Here is an 18,918-nt window from a genome sequence, read left to right as displayed (position 1 = left end):
TACTTTGGGAGGCCGAGGCGGGTGGATCACAAGGTCAGGAGTTCGAGAACAGCCTGACCAACATGGTGAAAGCCCGTCTCTACTAAAAGTACAAAAATAAGCCAGGCGTGGTGGTGCGTGCCAGTAATTCCAGCTACTCAGGAGGCTGAGGCAGGAGAATTGCTTGAACCCAGGAAGCAGAGGTGCAGTGAGCCGAGACAGTGCCACTACACTCCAGCCTAGGCAATAGAGCAAGATTTCATCTCAAAAAAAAAAAAAAAGAAAAAAAAAGAAAAGAAAAAGTTTAAGAAAATAGTGTGACACATGTAACAACATGGATGAACCTCTAAAACATTAGGCAGCAGTGTGAGGGGAAAATACTTAGGAAAAAAAACCATCAAAGTGCTTTGTGATATGCACATGGGAAGAAATGAAGGGATAAAGCTGTGGTTTCCAATCTTTGCTCCCTGCTGAAGTGCCTAGGGATCTTTAGACAAGCACTGATTCCTGGATCCTAATCCCAAACACTCCTATTGAATTGGGGTGGGGGTGCAACTTGGACATCAGGATTTCTCAACCCCACCCCCGCCCCCACCCCCAGTGATTCCATAATGTGTAGCAAAGTTTGAGAAACACTGGGATAAAAGTTATCTTGGCTTAAACCAAAAGCATATCGAAATAAAAATTTCAGCTCTGCTAACACTCTTCTATTCAAAAGCCTTGAATATGTTCCATGGTCTACCTAAATTATAACCCTTTATACCTGGGTGCAAAACATCTTACGTAACTCTAGTACCACCCACCTCTCCAGCGTTAGTTGCCCAACAGGCCCCAGGATGCCCCAACTTGTTGCCTTTACTCCTGCCACCCTACCTCGAATTGCCTTTCTTCACTTCAATCCTCTGCTTTCCCCAAGTTTTTCCCGAACGCCTTCAAGGCCCATCTCAAATGCCACCTTGTCAGAAGCCTGTCTGATCTTCTCAGGTATCTGGCTCTTCTCCATGCCTAGGGCACATTTCTCTCTTTCCCTTGTAACACTGTGCGAGTTCTGCTTTGCACTGCTGATGTTTATCTGTCTATCATATCCTGTCCTCTTTCTCGCTCTGACTCTTCCCTTCTTGCAGAAGTGAGGGCAGCCAGTGAAGGGGCCAGACCTGACTCCGTCCCTGAGTCTAAGGAGAAATGAACAGCTGAGGTGTTGCTAGTGGTCTCAACACCTGAAGCAAACAGAGCTCTTGGGGAGCTCATCATCGTGAGGACGGGCTACACCTTTGTGGTCACGTGCCAGGAAGACAGGGTGAGAGGAAAGAGCTCCCATCGAGAGGTGAAAGATTCTTAAGAGCCCTAGCTCAAAAGAGAGCCTCTTAGAAGCAGCACACAGGAATGAAAGGCTGGAGCCGGCATCCTTGGAGCTGCAGGGCTACTGGGGAGCAGCAGCAGCAGGGAAAACCCAGGGCCCGCTTGCCCTCCCCTGCATCTAAAATGGTAAGAGCAGGCCAGGGGCCCAGGCTTACCTGGGAAGCCTCACAAACACCTGAGCATGTATCCTTAAAAGATTTTGCTGATACTTCAGGTTTTATGCAAGTTTCAGATAATGAGAAAGACATCATAAATATTCTTGCAAATAAAAATCAGGCTTTAATTTCTAGCTACATTTAAGTGCACAATACTTAGTTAACACTCCATGAAGAGGTTAATTTCCTAATAGAAATTAAACTGTCCTCTCAGCATTCACCTTTATGTCTATCATATTTGCTTAGTCTAGGAAAAAAAAAAAGGTGTATCGTTAAGCAACAGGAAAATCTGACAGCTACTAATCTGCTAAAGAAAAAAGAGCTCACAGATATCCAGGATTCCAGAAACAAACACCTACTTAGGAAAAAAAAAAGGCGGATAAAAAATTCATTTTAAAATTTAATACAATGAACAATGATCATCACCTTAAATTGGTAGGACCTCAGCTTGCCAGGTAAGTGACTGAGGAGTCTGGGGCTGGGCGCAGTGGCAGCCTCCTTCGATTTGCAATGAGAAAGAAGTTTTTCAAGGATTGGTGTTCCCAGTGGGGAGGACACTGTGCTTTTCAAGGATGGAATGAAGAGCTGCCCGCTCTCGTTAGCTCTATCAGATGATGGAATTTTAAGAATTTAAGACTGACCAAGAGTTAGTCTGAGAAAAACAGGGAGGCTGTAAAGAAACCCTTATGCAGTAACTTTATCCAGTTGGGGCAGATAAATCAGCAAGGACAACCTTTCCCATGACCTTCTCGCCTCTTTTTTTCCTAAATTATTTTCCCAAATTCTCTTTAGAAGGAATTCACTCCTTAATTGATAACTCCTTTTATTTTGAAGCATTCGCTTAAAGCCAGGCAACAGTCGTACTTAAAAGGGAGGGTTTAAAGAGAAAAGTACACATGCAAAGGTACACATAGGCTGACGGCTGGAAAGCAATTGTGCATGCAATAAGCACCAGCTTTTATCCTCCAGTGAAAAGCCCATGATTATTTTAAAACCCCTATCACAAAGCATGCCTGTGCCAAGGCAAAAATTCTATCAATAGTGCAAATCCTGTAAACTAATCAATAAAAACAATCTTGTGAATCTGGATTTCTTTATAACAAAATGAACTGCCCATGCTCCTCTGCTGCTCTCACTTCCAATATCTTAAGAGATGGAGTAGTTGTGCATAGTAGAGTACAGCATCCTGAGGCAGATGAGGGTTGTGCGAATGATTTCACAGGGAGGTGAGCACTCCAGATCAACTGGCTGTCAGTCTTGGCAGAAAAGCCCCAAGAACACCAAGTCTGCCCCAATTCTGCCGTCTCACTGGTCACAGTCAGACATGCAACCCTTGACTGACAAGGCAAAATCGAGTAAGGGGGAAAACATCTGTTTTCCAAAACAGCAAGAATGGAGAATCATGACTCTACCCAACACCTACTCGAGCAGCACAGGCAATACTGCGGCTTCTTCCTTTCTTCTATTTAACAAGGCAGGGAGGGCTCTTACCTCAGCAACAGTTTTACAAGTATGCTGCTTATTTTGTAATAGGAGAACATCAGCTCATGAAATTTGGGGCACTTACCCTTCTAGCTGCTCCTCTCCTAAGATGAGGCGAAGGTTTTTTAGGAAGGACAAGGAGACCAAGGCATGGGAATGGCGGATCTTCACGTAGCCCGTCACCACCTCGATGAGCCCCATGAAGTTCTCCAGTTCTGAAGCAATGTTATCTACATTGAAAGGGGATCGTGTCACTGTGTGCTTACTTGGTGTAAGGGTGACATACTTGGATTCTTACAAACACAAGTAAGAACAATTCAATGGCAGGTGCCCCCTGAGATGCTCAGGCTCCCAGCACAGGACTGGCCATTCCCGGACAAAAGCACGCTTCCCTGGCTTGACTCTCAACAACCACTCCTGGAATGAGGACTCCCAGGCAGGGGAAGGCAAGTTTCTAGGAGGTTGGGGGTACTACAGCTCTCAAGCTGATCATAAATACCAGACTGGCAATTAGCTAAGGCTGACAAATGTAGGGAACGTCTTTTAATATGCTCTGTCAACAGACAGTATGGCCTCCACAGTACAAGGGCATGACTAAATCAACAGCATTTTCTCCATCTCATTCAGAACTGCCTGTGCTGCCTTTCTAATTCCTAAGATACAGGAATCTATATTTAAAGGTTCCATTTTACTAAGACTAGAAGAAAATATACCAAAATGTTAACAACGGCTATCTATGAGGGATTTTTAAAAATTCATTTCTGCATTGCTAAGTTTTCTATAATATTTACGTATTGCTTTTGGAACTAGAAAATAGTTGGAAAAATAGTTGCTATTACAGATGTACAAACATAATATGCAAACAACAGGTTTCCTTTCATCTTGTTTAGTCTACCCTTTCCCCTAGTAAATAAAAACCAATTTTCAGTTCAACTAACGCTAAAATTTTAATAAAGACCATAATGAACTGGGTATGGTTCAATTAATGGGATTTTACTGTGTATAATTTATGAAGACATATTTAATAAAAGGCTCTATTTTGCTTTGAGTTGATACAAATAAAATAAGGGTACTAAAGGATAAAGCCCTACATCTAATTTAACAGCTTTCCAAGAAAAATTAAAGGGAAATTTAAGTTGAAAAGATGAGAGCTTGTGTGCAGTTGATGTTTTAAGGAAGAGATCCTGAATTTTAAATGTGGGGCAGGAAGCATGCCTTAGTCAAGATCAGGAAATTTCCCCTATAATGAGATGTCCCATCATCCTAAATCCAATCTATTTCCTGCAATGGACATAAACCGGAAGACACACTTCATCATCATGCATAAATATGCACCAATTCCTTCATAAAATGATACTTCTCCATGGATTTAATTCACAGATTGAAATTTTATCTTCAGAGGAAGATAAAAAAGTTTAGGCACTCAAAAGGTATGTTCTAGGGATAAGCAAATTAAAAGTAAATGAGAAAATGCAGACACAGCCAAAAGAATTAAACTTCAGAAGTACCATGAGAGCAGGGAAGCCCTAGTTGTGGGGAACAGAGTTACCTTCATCATGGAGGACTGAGAGTGGGTATATTGTGAACAACAGCAAGGGATATCAACAAAGTCAGAAGAAATAAGCAAAAACTTGTTTCTGTCCTTTCTAAACCTTAAGAAAACAGTTTATTCATTTAACAAATATTAAGGAAAAGCAAATTCTCAAAATACATTATTTTTCCTCTCAAACTGTAAAAAAAAAATTCTTCATAAAAGGATTTCCCCAAAAAATTCCTTTCAACTTGAAAGTCTTTTTACAGTATTTATTCTAGCTTATAAAACTATCAGTACCTTGAACAAGTGGTCCCAGTAGCAGAGAATTTAAGGCACCATTACTAGAAGCCCTTGGCAATGAAAAAATCACAAGTGAAAAGATTTTTTAAATTATCCAGGCATGGTAGGGTGTGCCTGTAGTCCCAGCAACGTGGGAGGCTGAGTAGAAGGATTGTTTGAGACCAGGAGTTCCAGGTTACAGTGAGCTATGATTGTGCCATTGCACTCCAGCCTGGGTGACACAGTGAGACTCTGTCTCAAAACAAAACAAAGAAACAAACACACAAAAAAACAAAGTGAAGAGATCGCAGGCTAAGTCAGTGGGAAATCCTTTGCACAAATCCAACTTAGAAGCAACTTACCAGGAATGCCATCTACTGCAAATATAGGTCATTGTACCGAGGTGAGACTGAAACTTTACGTACACAGTGACACATACTTGTATCCTTTTGTCTCTCACAAGTAAATTTGGCAATCTAGCATTCTTTTGGACTTCATAAAAGTTTAACGTGGTATCACTAAACTTCCCTTTGCTCAGTCTTCTCAGTAAATTCAAGTAACGATCACTCTTTAGACTTGAAAGATGTGTGGATTTGGCTACAGCTGGAGTCTGCTGAGTCACACCTCTGATCCAATGGTCTCTTCTGGGGTTTGTATGTGTCAGGGCTTGCCTCTCCTATGCAAGATGTGACTAACAAAAAGATGAGCGATGACCCTCTTTACAGGAATAAATGATGTGCCAATGGCTAAAAAACAGATTGCCTTTCAATCTGTTTTTTATCTTTCAGGGAAACTCAAAGAAGAGACGTCATGCGTGAGGCTTACACACCATGTTGTTTATCTAAGCCCATATTTTAGTGGTGACTCAGGGACAGGAGCATGAAAAGCATCAACAAAAGAAAACCATGAGATCTAGCCATTTTTTCAGTGGGATGAAATACTTACTCCCCCGTCGGATGTTAATGAGCAAATTGCCCTTGAAGATGGTGCATCCTTGGAGCATCTGAGCAGAAGTAACAGAATCAATGGTCTTTGTTTTCTTTTCTTCCTCACAGACCTTGGGGCAAGGACCTTCACAAGGGATGCAGTACATGCTGTTGAAGAAAAAAAAAAATCAAAAACACAGATAATTGAGTCTGTCTTCTTGCATTAAAAAAGTCATAAGGATATGCTTTCTATTGTTATTACAGCATGCATTAGAAAAAGCAACTGTTTTGAAGTGTTCGTGTAGTCACATGGTATATCATTCCCAAGCCCACCCAAGATAAGCCACTCACATTGCAACCAAAAGGAGAAAGAGCCTACAAAGGAAGAGCGTGTTGCTTGCTTCCAGACAAAATACATGATGCATCCTCAAGGCATTTGTGTATCATAGCCTGTTGACTGATGAGCCAGCTGGTTCCATGTGGGAGAGATAGTGTTGCAGAAAGGAAGCTCTGGGGGTTCTCTGGAGGAACACAGAGCTGCCTTCTGATATTGTGACCCTGGCCTGTGTACCTGGAGCAGTAGCTAGGAGAGAAGACAGGGACAGCAAAGGGACTGTAGTGTCTCTGCCTAACAGTAGTCCAGCTCCTGCAGTCAGTGTCTCAGGGAAGCCCAGTGACGGATGCCAAAAGGCATGTGGTACAGCGCAGATCCATTATTTTCTTGCTAAAGCACAACTGAAATTATTTCTTGACAGTGTTTTGCAGAAACTTGTAAACTGATCCAAATGTTGTTTTCGCTGCATACACAATAAAAGCAAGGGGTTTCCATTACTTTGTAATGAGCTCTTATTTCAAATGCTATCCTGAACATGGCACAAACCACCAAGAGTCAGGGACAAGAAAGACTGGCACTTTTCCTGCTTACCTGCCATTATTTACAAAATAGCAGACAAAACGCTAACCTAGCAGCTGAACCTTTGGGATCTATAGTTATATATAGAACAAGGGTCAGAAAGTTGAACTGATTTCCAAACAAGACAAATGATACGACCTTTTGCGACGTGTGTGTTAACAGGATGGTAAGTTGGGGAGCCATTACATGTACATTATTGTTCTTAAATCATCTCTCAAATTTCATGAAGTAAAAACATTCAAGAAAAACAGTGTAAATTATAGCTCTTTTTATTAATGTCCCTTCCCCCTATCTATGAAGGTTATTTTGTATCTAAGACAAAGATGTAGGGTTCTGTTCTGTTTAAAAGCTAATAGGTAAACAAAACTTCTCTGGTATTTTCCTATTGTGTGTTTGGGAGAATGGGGATCATGGCTTCCAGAAGGCTCCTGCAGGAACTGGACCCACCCACAGATGGGGAGTCCTTCCTCTACCATTGCACTCACCATTCTCATTTCTAGCCTGGGTTGGGGGCTTATCTTCAGCACTTTTTTAGTTGGTCTTCTGTTGTTTCTAATTTATCTACATACCCTATAAACTCCCACTCTCCCTTTAAAAAAACATTTTATTTTAAAATAATTATAGAGTCACAAAAAGTTGCAAAGATTTACAAAGTTACAGAGAGATCCCACATAGCCTTCATCCAATTTCCTCCAATGGTCACTACATCTTACATCATGATAATGCAGTATCAAACCTGGAAATTAACTCTGTGTGTGTGTGTGTGTGTGTGTGTGTGTGTGTGTGTGTGTGTACGCACGTGCCCGCATGGTGCTCTGTCACTGATCACTTGTGTAGATTTGTGTAATCACAACAATCAAGATACAGAACTGTTCCATCACCACAGAGCTCTCCCTGATGCTACCTGTTCATACTCACTGCCCTGCTCAACCTAGTCCCCAATGTCCCTAACACCTGGCAACCACTTATCTGTTTTCCATCTCTATAATCTGTCTTTTTTTTTTTTTGAGACAGGGTCTCACTCTGTCGCCCAGGCTAGAGTGCAGTAGCATGATCTCAGCTCACGATAACCTCCACCTCCTGGCGGTTCAAGTGATTCTCCTGCCTCAGCCTCTGGAGTAGCTGAAACTACAGGTTTGCACCACCATGCCTGGCTTCTATATTTTTTTTTTGAGACAAGAATCTCACTCTGTCACCCAGGGTGGAGTACAGTGGCACAATCTTGGTTCACTGCAACCTCAGCCCTTCTGGGTTCAAGTGATTCTCCTGCCTCAGCCTCCTGAGTAGCTGGGATTACAGAGACGGGTCACCACGCCCAGCTAATTTTTGTATTTTTAGTAGAGATGGGGTTTCACCAAGTTGGCCTCCTGACCTCAAGCAATCTGCCCACCTCAGCCTCCCAAGGTGCTGAGATAGGTTATGAGCCACTATGTCCGGTCAAACTTTGTATTTTTAGTAGAGACAGGGTTTCACTATGTTGGCCAGGCTGGTCTCGAACTCCTGACCTCAGGTTATCCACCCACCTCAGCCTCCCAAAGTGCTGGGCTCACAGGCGTGAGCCACCTCGCCCGGCTATAATCTGTCATTTTGAGGATGTTGTATAAATGGAATTATACAGTACGTGATCTTTTGAGGTTGGCTTTTTCACAGAGCATAACATTCTTGAGATCCATCCAAGCAGTGTACTTCAATGGTTTGTTCCTTTTTATTGCTGAGTAATAATATTCCATGGTGCAGATGTCCCACAGTTTGTTTAACTAATTACCTATCATAGGACATCTAAGTGATTTCCAGTTTGGGGTTATTACAAATAAAGCTGCTACGGACGATGGTGTACATGTTTTTGTGTTGACATAAATTTCATTTCTCTGGGATAAATATCCATGGTTACAACTGCTGGGTTGTAACGTAAGTGTATGTTTAGTTTATCTCCATCTTTCACTCAAATAGAAAAATCTGAAGCTGGGTACAGTGGCTCACATCTGTAATCCCAGCACTTTGGGAGGCTGAGGCAGCAGGATCACTTGAGCCCAGGAATTTGAGGCTGCAGTGAGCTATGATAGTGCCACTGTACTCCAGCCTGGGCGACACAGCCAGTCTATCAAAGAGAAAAGAAAAGGGGGAAAAAAAAGGAAACAATCATCTTTGGTAAAAAGTCTAGGAGTCATCGGGCACTTAAAAAATGTTTTTCTAAGAAATGTTTTGATAACATGTTTATAGATTAAGCTTCCTCAAATCCATTATGGTATAGAGAAGGTATAAACAAGATAAAAAAATAAATATTTTAAAGTAATTGTTAAGTAAGCCTCAAAGGCAGAGAGAAGGGAATTTATTATTCTTTATGGTGTTTTATTTTTAAACAAAAAGGTAGATGTATAGTTTTGAATGGACTGTAAGAATGAATAGGGGAAATAATGGCTCAATTCTCTGAAGAGTGTGCTAGAGCGGAAGAAACAACACTGTCAAATGGACAGCATTCCCACTTTGCCACAACTCTGGTGGCTGCAGAATGACCAAAGGCCTCCAAATGTCATTCAGAAAATGTATTCACAAAACAAAGATGATAGCATACTGAGTTCATGGACAAGCTACCGCTCCCCTAACCCCACCCCAAGGAGCAAGGTGATGTCTGAATAGTGGCTGAGCCTCAACTTGGTTCCAGGCACTGCCCCTGGGCCCGAGGTGTGCACCAGTAAAGGCCCTTTTACACTCAAAGGCTGCCAACAAAATGTGAGTACAATGCGGTAGACTGATTCTGGACATAATATGTATCCTCTGCAGCTCACTGAAGTCCTTGGCCTATTTATCATTTTAAAGTATTCAGAATAATTTTGTTCTTCGTTACTATCCTAATGGTTATACAAATCATAAGAGGCAGAAAGTTGCTCTACATCTAATACTATAAAAGAAAATGAGTATTATCTTTGATTTGAAGGTAAACCTACAGTAGAAGCTGCATCTCCAAATAATACACTAGAAAAAGAACCCCTTTATAAACACTTGCTCGATGTACTTTATAGAAATAAACTGCAGCAAAAATTATATTTAAAATTAACATCTACTTTTCGAATGATAAATGATATTTATTTATTTATTTATTTTTGAGACGGAGTCTCACTCTGTTGCCCAGGCTGGAGTACAGCGGCGCCATCTCGGCTCACTGCAAGCTTTGCCTCCCGGGTTCACGTCATTCTCCTGCCTTAGCCTCCCGAGTAGCTGGGACTACAGGCACCCGCCACCAGGCCTGGCTAATTTTTTGTATTTTTAGTAGAGACGGGGTTTCACCCTGTTAGCCAGGATGGTCTCTATCTCCTGACCTCACTTTGTGATCCGCCTGCCTCGGCCTCCCAAAGTGCTGGGATTACAGGCGGGAGCCACCACACCTGGCCGATATTTTTATATTTGTAGAATAGATTTTGACATACTCAGAAAGACAGGCCCCCTGGTGCTAATCACGAAGAAGGCATTTTGTCCACTAAAACAGCACTTTCCTAAAAGTCCTTTTTTTTTTTTTTTTTTTTTTTTTTTGAGACAGAGTCTCTGTTGCCTGTGCTGGAATGCAGTAAGGTGATTTTGGCTTATTTCAGCCTTGACCTCAAGGGCTCAGGTGATCCTCCCACTTCCAATTCCCGAGTAGCTGAGACTACAGGTGTGTGCCAACACGCCCAGCTAATTTTTGTATCTTTTGTACGGATGGGGTTTGCATGTTGCCCAGGCTGATCTTGAACCCATGGGCTCAAGGGATCTGCCTACCTCGGCCTCCCAAAGTGCTGGGATTACAGGGGTGAGCCCCTAAAAGTTCTTTACTCTGCTCCAGGAAAGGGAACAGCAACCCCAAATCTCCAATCTTCTTTTGCTTTCAAAATTGTAGTTCCCACATTTCTAAACAATGCTAGCATCTTATTTTCAAAAGCATAAACCCAATCTTCTTTTGCTTTCAAAGTTATAGTTACCACATTTCTAAACAATGTTAGCATCTTATTTTCAAAAGCATAAACCAATGACAAATTTGTAGAAGTCCAGTTGACATGTACAAAAGGGATGGCATTTGTTATAAGAAACTCCATTTTTTTTTTTTTTTGGAGACAGAGTCTCGCTCTGTCGCCCAGGATGGAATGAAGTGGTGTGATCTTGGCTCACTGCAACCTCTGCCTCCCAGGTTCAAGGAATTCTCCTGCCTCGGCCTCCCGAGTAGCTGGGACTACAGGCACGTCCACCATACCCGGCTAATTTCTGTATTTTTAGTAGAGACAGGGTTTCACCACGTTGGCCAGGCTGGTCTCAAACTCTGACCTCAGGTGATCCATGCACCTCAGCCTCCCAAAGTGTTGAGATTACAGGCGTGAGCCACGTGCCTGGCCATAAGGAAATTCTTTGCTTCCCAAGTGAAGTCTCAAAGTTCAGGAAGGAAAATGAAGGACATGATGAGCACTGAGGGAGGGTCAAGGTAGAGGGGGATGAGAGGAAGGAAGTGTTGATGGGAAAATGTTGCTTATTTTAAGCTACTGCTTACTCTGAGCTGCTGCTAGCTCTTGCACTAAGATGTTTAGGTCTGCTTGCTGGTCTCAAGGATGGTGGTGGGGGCTTGGCCTGTCTTTTCTCTTGCACTTCCAAAGCCTCACCTGGCTAGCAACACCTAGACTAGGAAAATCTAAAACTATAGTCCCGTCTTAGATGCCAGCTTGGCAAGTACCCAGAGAGACCATGAACTCTGGGTATTGAAACCAGCAAGCAGGTACTTAATTTCAAATGGCCAGGCAGTATGCACTTAAAAAATAAAACAAACTGGTGAGGGGGGCCAGTAAGCCATGCCATTTGTTCCCAGAATCTCACCAAACATTTAAGGTAAGCCAGCCCTCTCAAACTGACCCACCTCAGTTAACTTCCTGAGGGCTGCACCCAGATGAAACAACTGACAGTCTACTTTTCTGTGCCAGGGTGGCGGGTGGAGTGGGGGCGGGTAGTGACCACAGGTGTGGCCACGACTGACCTCTGGCTGCCGTTGCGGATGAAGCCTGAGGGGCACTCCTGCATGCACTCGCCGTCGTGGATCACGAAACCCTCGGAGTCGCTGCTCTCGGCGCTGAGGATGTTGGCGCAGAAGTCACGGTCCACACAGCGCCAGCCCTCAAACCTGTAGGTGTTGGGCGGGCAGGCAGGCACGCAGACACCGGCGTAGTAGTAGTGGCGGCAAGCTACACAGGCCGTGTCGTTGTCAGGCGCGCTGCAGCTGCCCAGGCACTCGGGGTGGCAGCACTCGTTGTTCTCGGTGCATGCCCTCTTCCCACAGGCACTCGGGCACACTGTGGAGACAGAGGAGAGACGGAGGTGAGATGGGGCAGGGGCGGCACCGCCTTCTCTGGGCCTGGCCAGCATCCTTCTGGGTCATTCACTGCTACCACCAGCACCAGATCGCTCACTGAGGAGACAATACAAAAACACACTACGAAATCCTCTCCCCAACCACTTAGACCTGCAGAGAGTAGATATATTTAAAGTTCAGCCTGTCCTAGGAACTCCTTGTTTGGTCTGGGACAAACCATTAGCTTCGGTGATCCTGATCCTCTCTCTTCCCATCTGTAAAATGAGGGAGATAATACCCACTTTCGAAGGTTGCCTCAGGCATGGGTGAGCCAGTGGAAGCCCTAACAGGAGCCCTATGGTTCATTAGTAATTTAAAAGGCATTGTTCTATGCTCACTTTGCATTTCAATTATGTTCCTTACTGAAAACTCTTTTAAAGCCTTAGCGTGTAGAAATGCTTATTTTGAAAATGATTAAACTACACTCTATAGTAAAGATGATAGCATTCAAAATGACTTCAGGAAAATTTCTGTTGGCTTAATGATATCAAAGGTGTTACCCCAAATAAGCCATGATATCCTAACCTGTAAGATGACCAAGAAGTCACCATGTCTGAGGGTCATTCTCAAGTCCAAGAACATGCGTTTGTTACAGGAAAGGGGTCCTGACCCAGATCCCAAGAGAGGGTTCTTGGATTTTACTCAAGAATAATTCAGGGTGAGTCTATAAACTGAAAGCAAGTTGATTAGGAAAGTAAAGGAACAGAAGAACCAGGACAGAGCGGTTGCCCATTTTTATGGTTATTTCTTGATGATATGCTAAACAAGGGGTGGATTATTCATACCTCCCCTTTTTAGACCATATAGGGTAACTTCCTGATGTTGCTATGGCATCTGTAAACACTCATGGTGCTGGTGGGAGTGCAGCAGTGAGGACGACCACAGGTCACTCTCGTCACCATCTTGGTTTTGGTGAGTTTGGACCGGCTTCTTTACTGCAACTGTTAGATCAGCAAGGTCTTTATGACCTGTATTTTGTGCTGACCTTTAATCTCATCCTGTTACTTAGAATGCCTTAACCGTCTGGAATTCGGCCCCATTTTACCTAGCTCCTATTCAAGATGGAGTTGCTCTGGTTTCAATGCCTCTGACAGGTGGGTGAGTAGTATCTCTGAGCCCACGGAACCACAGGATATTAGAAGCCATTTCCTCTAAGCCTCTTTGTGTGCTAAAGTTAAATCAGTGTCTAATAACCACAGATCCATGTGTACATCCCAAATAGATGAGCTGGCATTTATTTCCATAACAATTCTGCCATGATCACACTCTGTGGGCTGTTAGTCTTACTTGTAAATTAAGTATAAATCAACAAAATATGAAATCTGGTTTGCATTATACATTTCCTACTTTATCCTCAAATTGGAAAACAATACAAAATTATTTAAATGTGTATGTTTTTGACTCTGACCTGCAATACTGAGTGGAGATTCTAGAATTCGTTTTTTCTTGTAATAAAAATACATGATGAAAAAAATCAGAGATCACAAACAAGTAAAGAGAATACAGAGAACGAGTAAGTCCATGTACCCACAAGTGACCCCTTTATTAATATCTTCATGCAGACCTTCCCTGGTCCTTTCTTATGTATGTACATGGACATATAAATACAAGTATCTATAAAAAGGACAAGCCATTCTGAAAGCTGTTTTTTTTTTTTTTTTTTTTTTTTTTTGGCACAAAAGGTTGTGAATTCCACAAACATTTAACAGCAGTACTACATCCCATTGTAGAATGTATATCTTAAGTTACACCTGTTCCCAACTATAAGATATTTCCTTTACTTTTTATTATTGCAATCAGCAAAGCAATCTTCATGAGCACCCTTAACATTTCGTTCGGATCAATTTCCAGAATTCATCTTGTTGGGTTAAACTGTCCTCTAGAAAGTTTGTACCACTTTATATACCCACTAGTTGCCTCCAAGAGTTCCTATTTCGCTGCAAATAGGTGAACTTGAAAACAGATATCAGAACTTGGACATGCAAATAAACAGTGTCACCTCTGAAGAAAATTGCTGTGATACTGTCAAGTTTAAAATACTTTTGCAACTTTCTCTTTTGAAGTCATCCTTTGACAGAAACAACAAGTTGCCTTTCATTATTTATTCTTCTTATCGTTTTCAGTAATTTTTAGTTGGGAATATTGCCATCCAGTTACAGACTACATCTCCCAGTCTTCCTTGTAGCTAGAGGTGGCCCTATGACTTTGTTCTGGCCAGCGAGATATAAACAAACTTTTTGACTGGAAGACTCCTGAGAAGAGAGAGGGCATGGCCATCCTGCTCCTTGATGGCTGGAATGCAGTAGTAATGCATTCTTGAGCTCCAAGCTCAAGTACCAACCTTGGACCACAAGGTGAAACATCAAGAATGGTGAAGCACAATAAAAGGAACTTAGTACCTCACGAGAGTGGGGTCGCTAGGCTAACCCTGGACTGCTTACTCCAGACATCTTTAGGTGCAAGAAAATACACTTTTATCTTGTTTCAATGACTGCTATTCATATATGCAACTCAACTAATCCCAACTGAGACATGTCTTCAGAGCTATCTATAAAGTAAAGAAGAAACCCATTCCTGTCAGTTTATGCCATTTTGTTGATAAGGATTGGCTCTCAATGACTCCAGGCTATTTCCAAAAACTAATCTAACCCACAAGTAATAAGGAGTTACCCATCTCTGATCACACCATAAAAGTATGCATTTTATGAGTTCCTAAAACGTTGGGATATATATGCTGTCTGACAAGGTGACTTTCTTGAAGAGGATAACACAAATTTGAATTTACAAACCTAGTATATTTGCTGTAAACACACACACACACACTCTCTCTATCATCAAGTCCCCACTTGAAGACAGTTAATAATTTCAAATATATCCATTACAGAGGTCACGTCAAGGTCCAAGATCTAAAGATGCACTGAAATTGGGTATCCCAATTTCATGTTTTTAAACTGGTAACAACAGAATATAATTCCATCTATTCTTCATTTATTCATTTAGCAACTATTTAATGTGTGCTGCACCTGTGTGCCAGAGAGATGCACGCAGGACCAGCGCCAATCCTGTCCCCAAGGAATGGACGATACAGCAAGTACAGTAGTGAGTGGAGCTGCCTGGTGTTTCCTGGACTTCTGGGTGCTGGGGAAGGTTTTGTGGAGTTGCAAGTGGAAAGATGAGCAAGGGAGGAATAAAGAACATGGCAGGCGCAATCACATGTAAATGCTTGTAAAAGCAATGGGGTCACTATGGGTGCAAGGGCTGGGTGTTAATGAAGAAGGCCAGGGACCACGGCTCAGGGAGGCACCGATGGCCTGTCCAAAACGGTTTAGCCCAACTGTGGATAATATGAAACCATGGAGAGTTTTAGGCAAGGGAACAACATGGCCAGATTTTCGTATCAGAAAGGTTACCTGGCAGCAGTGCAAGGGGCATGATGATCAGAGAGCGTAGGGTTGAAAGGAGAGAGGGACCAGGCTGGAAGAGAGCAGACTTTCAGCCTATGTTATTCCCACAAAATTCACATCGTATAATAGATCTGTGAGGTTCAATAACAATGCTAGAGAAACAACGCTCACATTCCTGCTCATCAGGCGTGTGCCAGCAGTATTAAGAATACACCCATCTCGGAGCACTGAAGTCCCTGGAGGTTGCTCTTCAGACATCACCATCACCATGCTTTGTCATTAGAGGAAGGAAACACTGATTGAGAATCTTACCGTCATCATCAGAGACTAACTGGGGGGACCAACATCTACTTGCAGAATCCCTTTCCCTGACAATTTAAAGAAAACATTACATAAAATGATGTGTAATAGACATTAAGATCAAGTAGCTATTAATGCAGTAGTAATAACTCAAGAATGTTGAAAAGAACAGAAAAATGTCCCTCTGCACTTGCTTGCAAATGATTATACCTAAATATCAATGTCGGGCTTTTCCAGGATGAGAAAGAAAGAAAGAAAAAAAAACTTGACAAAGTACTTGTAGACATATTCTGCATTTCCCACACATCTGAACAGTGGTCCCCCAAAACCTCCCAAAGGAGTGAGTGAAATTGTATCATCCAGTCAGTCAGTTCGTGCCACAACCAATACACAGGCTGGGGAAGTCGGGTTTGTTTCGGTGGTGGGAGCTATTTCTGAAGGAACTTCAGTAAAACCAACCAGGAAAAATCATTTTCTTTATATACAGAGCAACTTCTTAAAGGGATCACAAATCAAGGGGTTCCTTTGTGTTAAATGATGCAAACTATGCATAAGCACATGCTCTATGCGGGAGTAGCAATGGAATGTGATGGGGAGAAGAGGGGAAGGTCAAAAGGAAAGGTGATGTGTTTGTTAGAGGACGAACTGTGTAAATAAGCATTGCTCCAGAGACGGCCACCATGCTCCCCTCACTGAAGCACAACCTGAAAGAATCTGGGAGGCAAGCAAGAGAACGCGAACAAGTGCGGGATTAGAGTCCCGGAGCCAGCTCCAGAAGCCCGCTGTAAATTTTGTCTCATCTCGATGTATATAAATATTATTAGTGTTCAGGACCATTAAGGGATTTCTTGAAAAGCCCCGGGCAGTGTGTCTCGCCAGCAGATGGATGGCTGTTCCATGTGAGCGCCAAAACTGAGAATTTCATCTAGTACCAAATTTCCATTACAGTGCTATGGGGGAAAGGAATGGACCCTCTTCTCTGGCTTCTATGAATAAACACACTGAGTGCGATTAAAGGCATTTCAGCTTTTAAAAATAGGAGGAAAGCAGAAGCTGCTATAAACTAACAAATATACAAAGAAAAAAGCAAACTGATTTTGCCCATGAGATCTTTCTATTCCTTGGAATTCTTAGTGACCAACAATAAAAACAAAGGCCCATCTAAACTGTTGGAAAAGCTAACAATATGTCCCACATCTACCACTAAAAGGATTGGTTCAGGGTCGTGATCACATAAAAACGAGGCACTGCATTTAAAAGCTCCTTCTCTTCATTTTTTTTTTCCTTGGGGGGAGAGGAAAAAGAGTCACACACATCAGCCTTTAACTCTCTCCTTCTCCAGAGTCCTTGAATGTATCAAATTCTTTCTAGAGTTTTTTAAAAAACCATTTGTTTTTGTTCTTGCCGGAGTTTTTTTTTTTAAATAATCATTAATTTGGAGAAACCATTTTTAAAAGCACACCATAGGCCGGGCATGGTGGCTCATGCCTGTGATCCCAGCACTTTGGGAAGCCGAGGCAGGCATATCACCTGAGGTCAGGAGTTCAAGACCAGCCTGCCCAACATAGAGAAACCCCATCTCTTACTAAAAATACAAAAATTAGCCAGGTGTGGTGGCACGTGCCTGTAATCCCAGCTACTTGGGAGGCTGAGGCAGGAGAACTATTTGAACCCAGGAGGCGGAGGCTGCAGTGAGCCAAGATGGCACCACTGCACTCCAGCCTGGGCGACAGAGCTAGATCATGCCATTTTACTCCAGCCTGAGGGACAAGAGCGAAACTCTAGCTCCAAAAAAAAAAAAAAAAAAAAAAAGATACTCAACCTCTTCACAAGGAACAAAACATGAAACGGGGGGGGGGGGGGGGGGTCACTTGGCCATACAATATTTTACAATGCAAACAATTTTATCCACGATAATTTCTAGAGGAAAGAACTTATTTCTATAGATGTTCAAATAAGGTAAAGCTTCTGAATCAAAATACAGAAGAGTTTAGGGCCGTCTCAGCTGTTTCTGGGTTGCCCTAAGGGACACTGTTCCATATAAACACAGGGAGAAGCCTCCCTAGCAGGCATGCACCCTTATGCAGGCGTATTAACTGCTCCTAACTTCATGAAAGTGAGCTTCGACCTCCAAAGTGCATCAGAGAGACACATGGTCCAAAGAGATTTTATGATTCTCTTGCCTTGCCAGGAGAGGAACTGACCATCAGACAACACAGGGAGGAGAAGGACAGGGAGAGGAGGGGAGGGCAAGCGAGGGGCTGTAAGTAAACTGACATGCAGGGTCCTCCCCCAGCCCGAACAGAAGTCCACCCAGGCCATGGGCATTCTTCTCCAGAAAGGACTTAGCTCAGCTGAGGGAATGAGAAAGGCTTCTTTGGATTTTAGCAGTCAGGCCTCAGGTAGGTTACACCCTATAAACCTGGCAGGTTCAGGACTCAGCCCAGCCCTCCCAGGGCTCACAGCCTGAGGACGAGCAGTGGGAATATGAGCCAGTAGCAAGCAAAGGGCAGATTAGGGCTGCTTGCCAGGGGAAGGGACTTCCAGGCCAAAGCTGGAAAAGTGAGTAGGAGCTAGCAGGTGCATGGGGATGTTGGCAGAGCCGACAGAGAGTGTGGGCCAAGAGAAGCAAAGGTAACAAAGACCTCGGCACGACTGAAGGATGGAAGCACTGGGGACAGAGGGGAGGGGAGACTGGGAGGAAAGATGGTGTGCCCCGAGGTAGGAGAGCCTGGAACAGTCTTTTAATCCAGCAATAGGAGTTTGGACTACTCTTAAGAGGAAAAAGACTATTTTAAGCAGGAGGCACATGATCAGATGTGCATTTTAGCCACAGCGGCCCAGATCAAGTGCAGATGAGGAAAAGCAGGCTAGATTCAAGATATGTCCAGGACCATTTGGAAGGGTACAGAACTTTTTTTTTTTTTTGAGAGGGAGTCTCGCTCTGTCGCCCAGACTGGAGTGCAGTGGCGCTATCTCAGCTCACTGCAAGCTCCACTTCCCGGATTTTCGCCATTCTCCTGCCTCAGCCTCCCGAGTAGCTGGGATTACAGGCGCCTGTCACCACGCCCGGCTAGTTTTTTGTATTTCTAGTAGAGACAGGGTTTCACAGTGTTAGCCAGGATGGTCTCAATCTCCTGACCTCGTGATCTGTCTGCCTTGGCCTCCCAAAGTGCTGGGATTGCAGGAGTGAGCTACCGCGCCCCGCTGGGTACAGAACTTTTC

At 43.2% G+C, this 18,918-nt stretch overlaps 1 protein-coding gene across 5 annotated transcripts in view; it reads right to left on the bottom strand.

The window, feature by feature from the left end:
• The window catches only part of IGF1R (insulin like growth factor 1 receptor), a 319,076-nt gene that overhangs the window by 62,216 nt on the left and 237,942 nt on the right, over positions 1-18,918 (bottom strand). For all 5 annotated transcript variants that reach the window (XM_005560575.5, XM_005560576.5, XM_073996803.1 and 2 more), the window contains 3 exons: positions 11,618-11,930; positions 5,734-5,882; positions 3,061-3,205 (listed from right to left, as the gene is read on the bottom strand). In XM_005560575.5, coding sequence (XP_005560632.1) covers positions 3,061-3,205; positions 5,734-5,882; positions 11,618-11,930 — 607 coding nt within the window. The remainder of the gene's footprint in view (positions 1-3,060; positions 3,206-5,733; positions 5,883-11,617; positions 11,931-18,918) is intronic.

Source organism: Macaca fascicularis, chromosome 7 (genome assembly GCF_037993035.2).
Source record: "Macaca fascicularis isolate 582-1 chromosome 7, T2T-MFA8v1.1".
Taxonomy (NCBI): Eukaryota; Metazoa; Chordata; class Mammalia; order Primates; family Cercopithecidae; genus Macaca; species Macaca fascicularis.
Note: the sequence above shows the minus strand (reverse complement) of the source record. Positions and strands in the feature narration are given on the sequence as shown.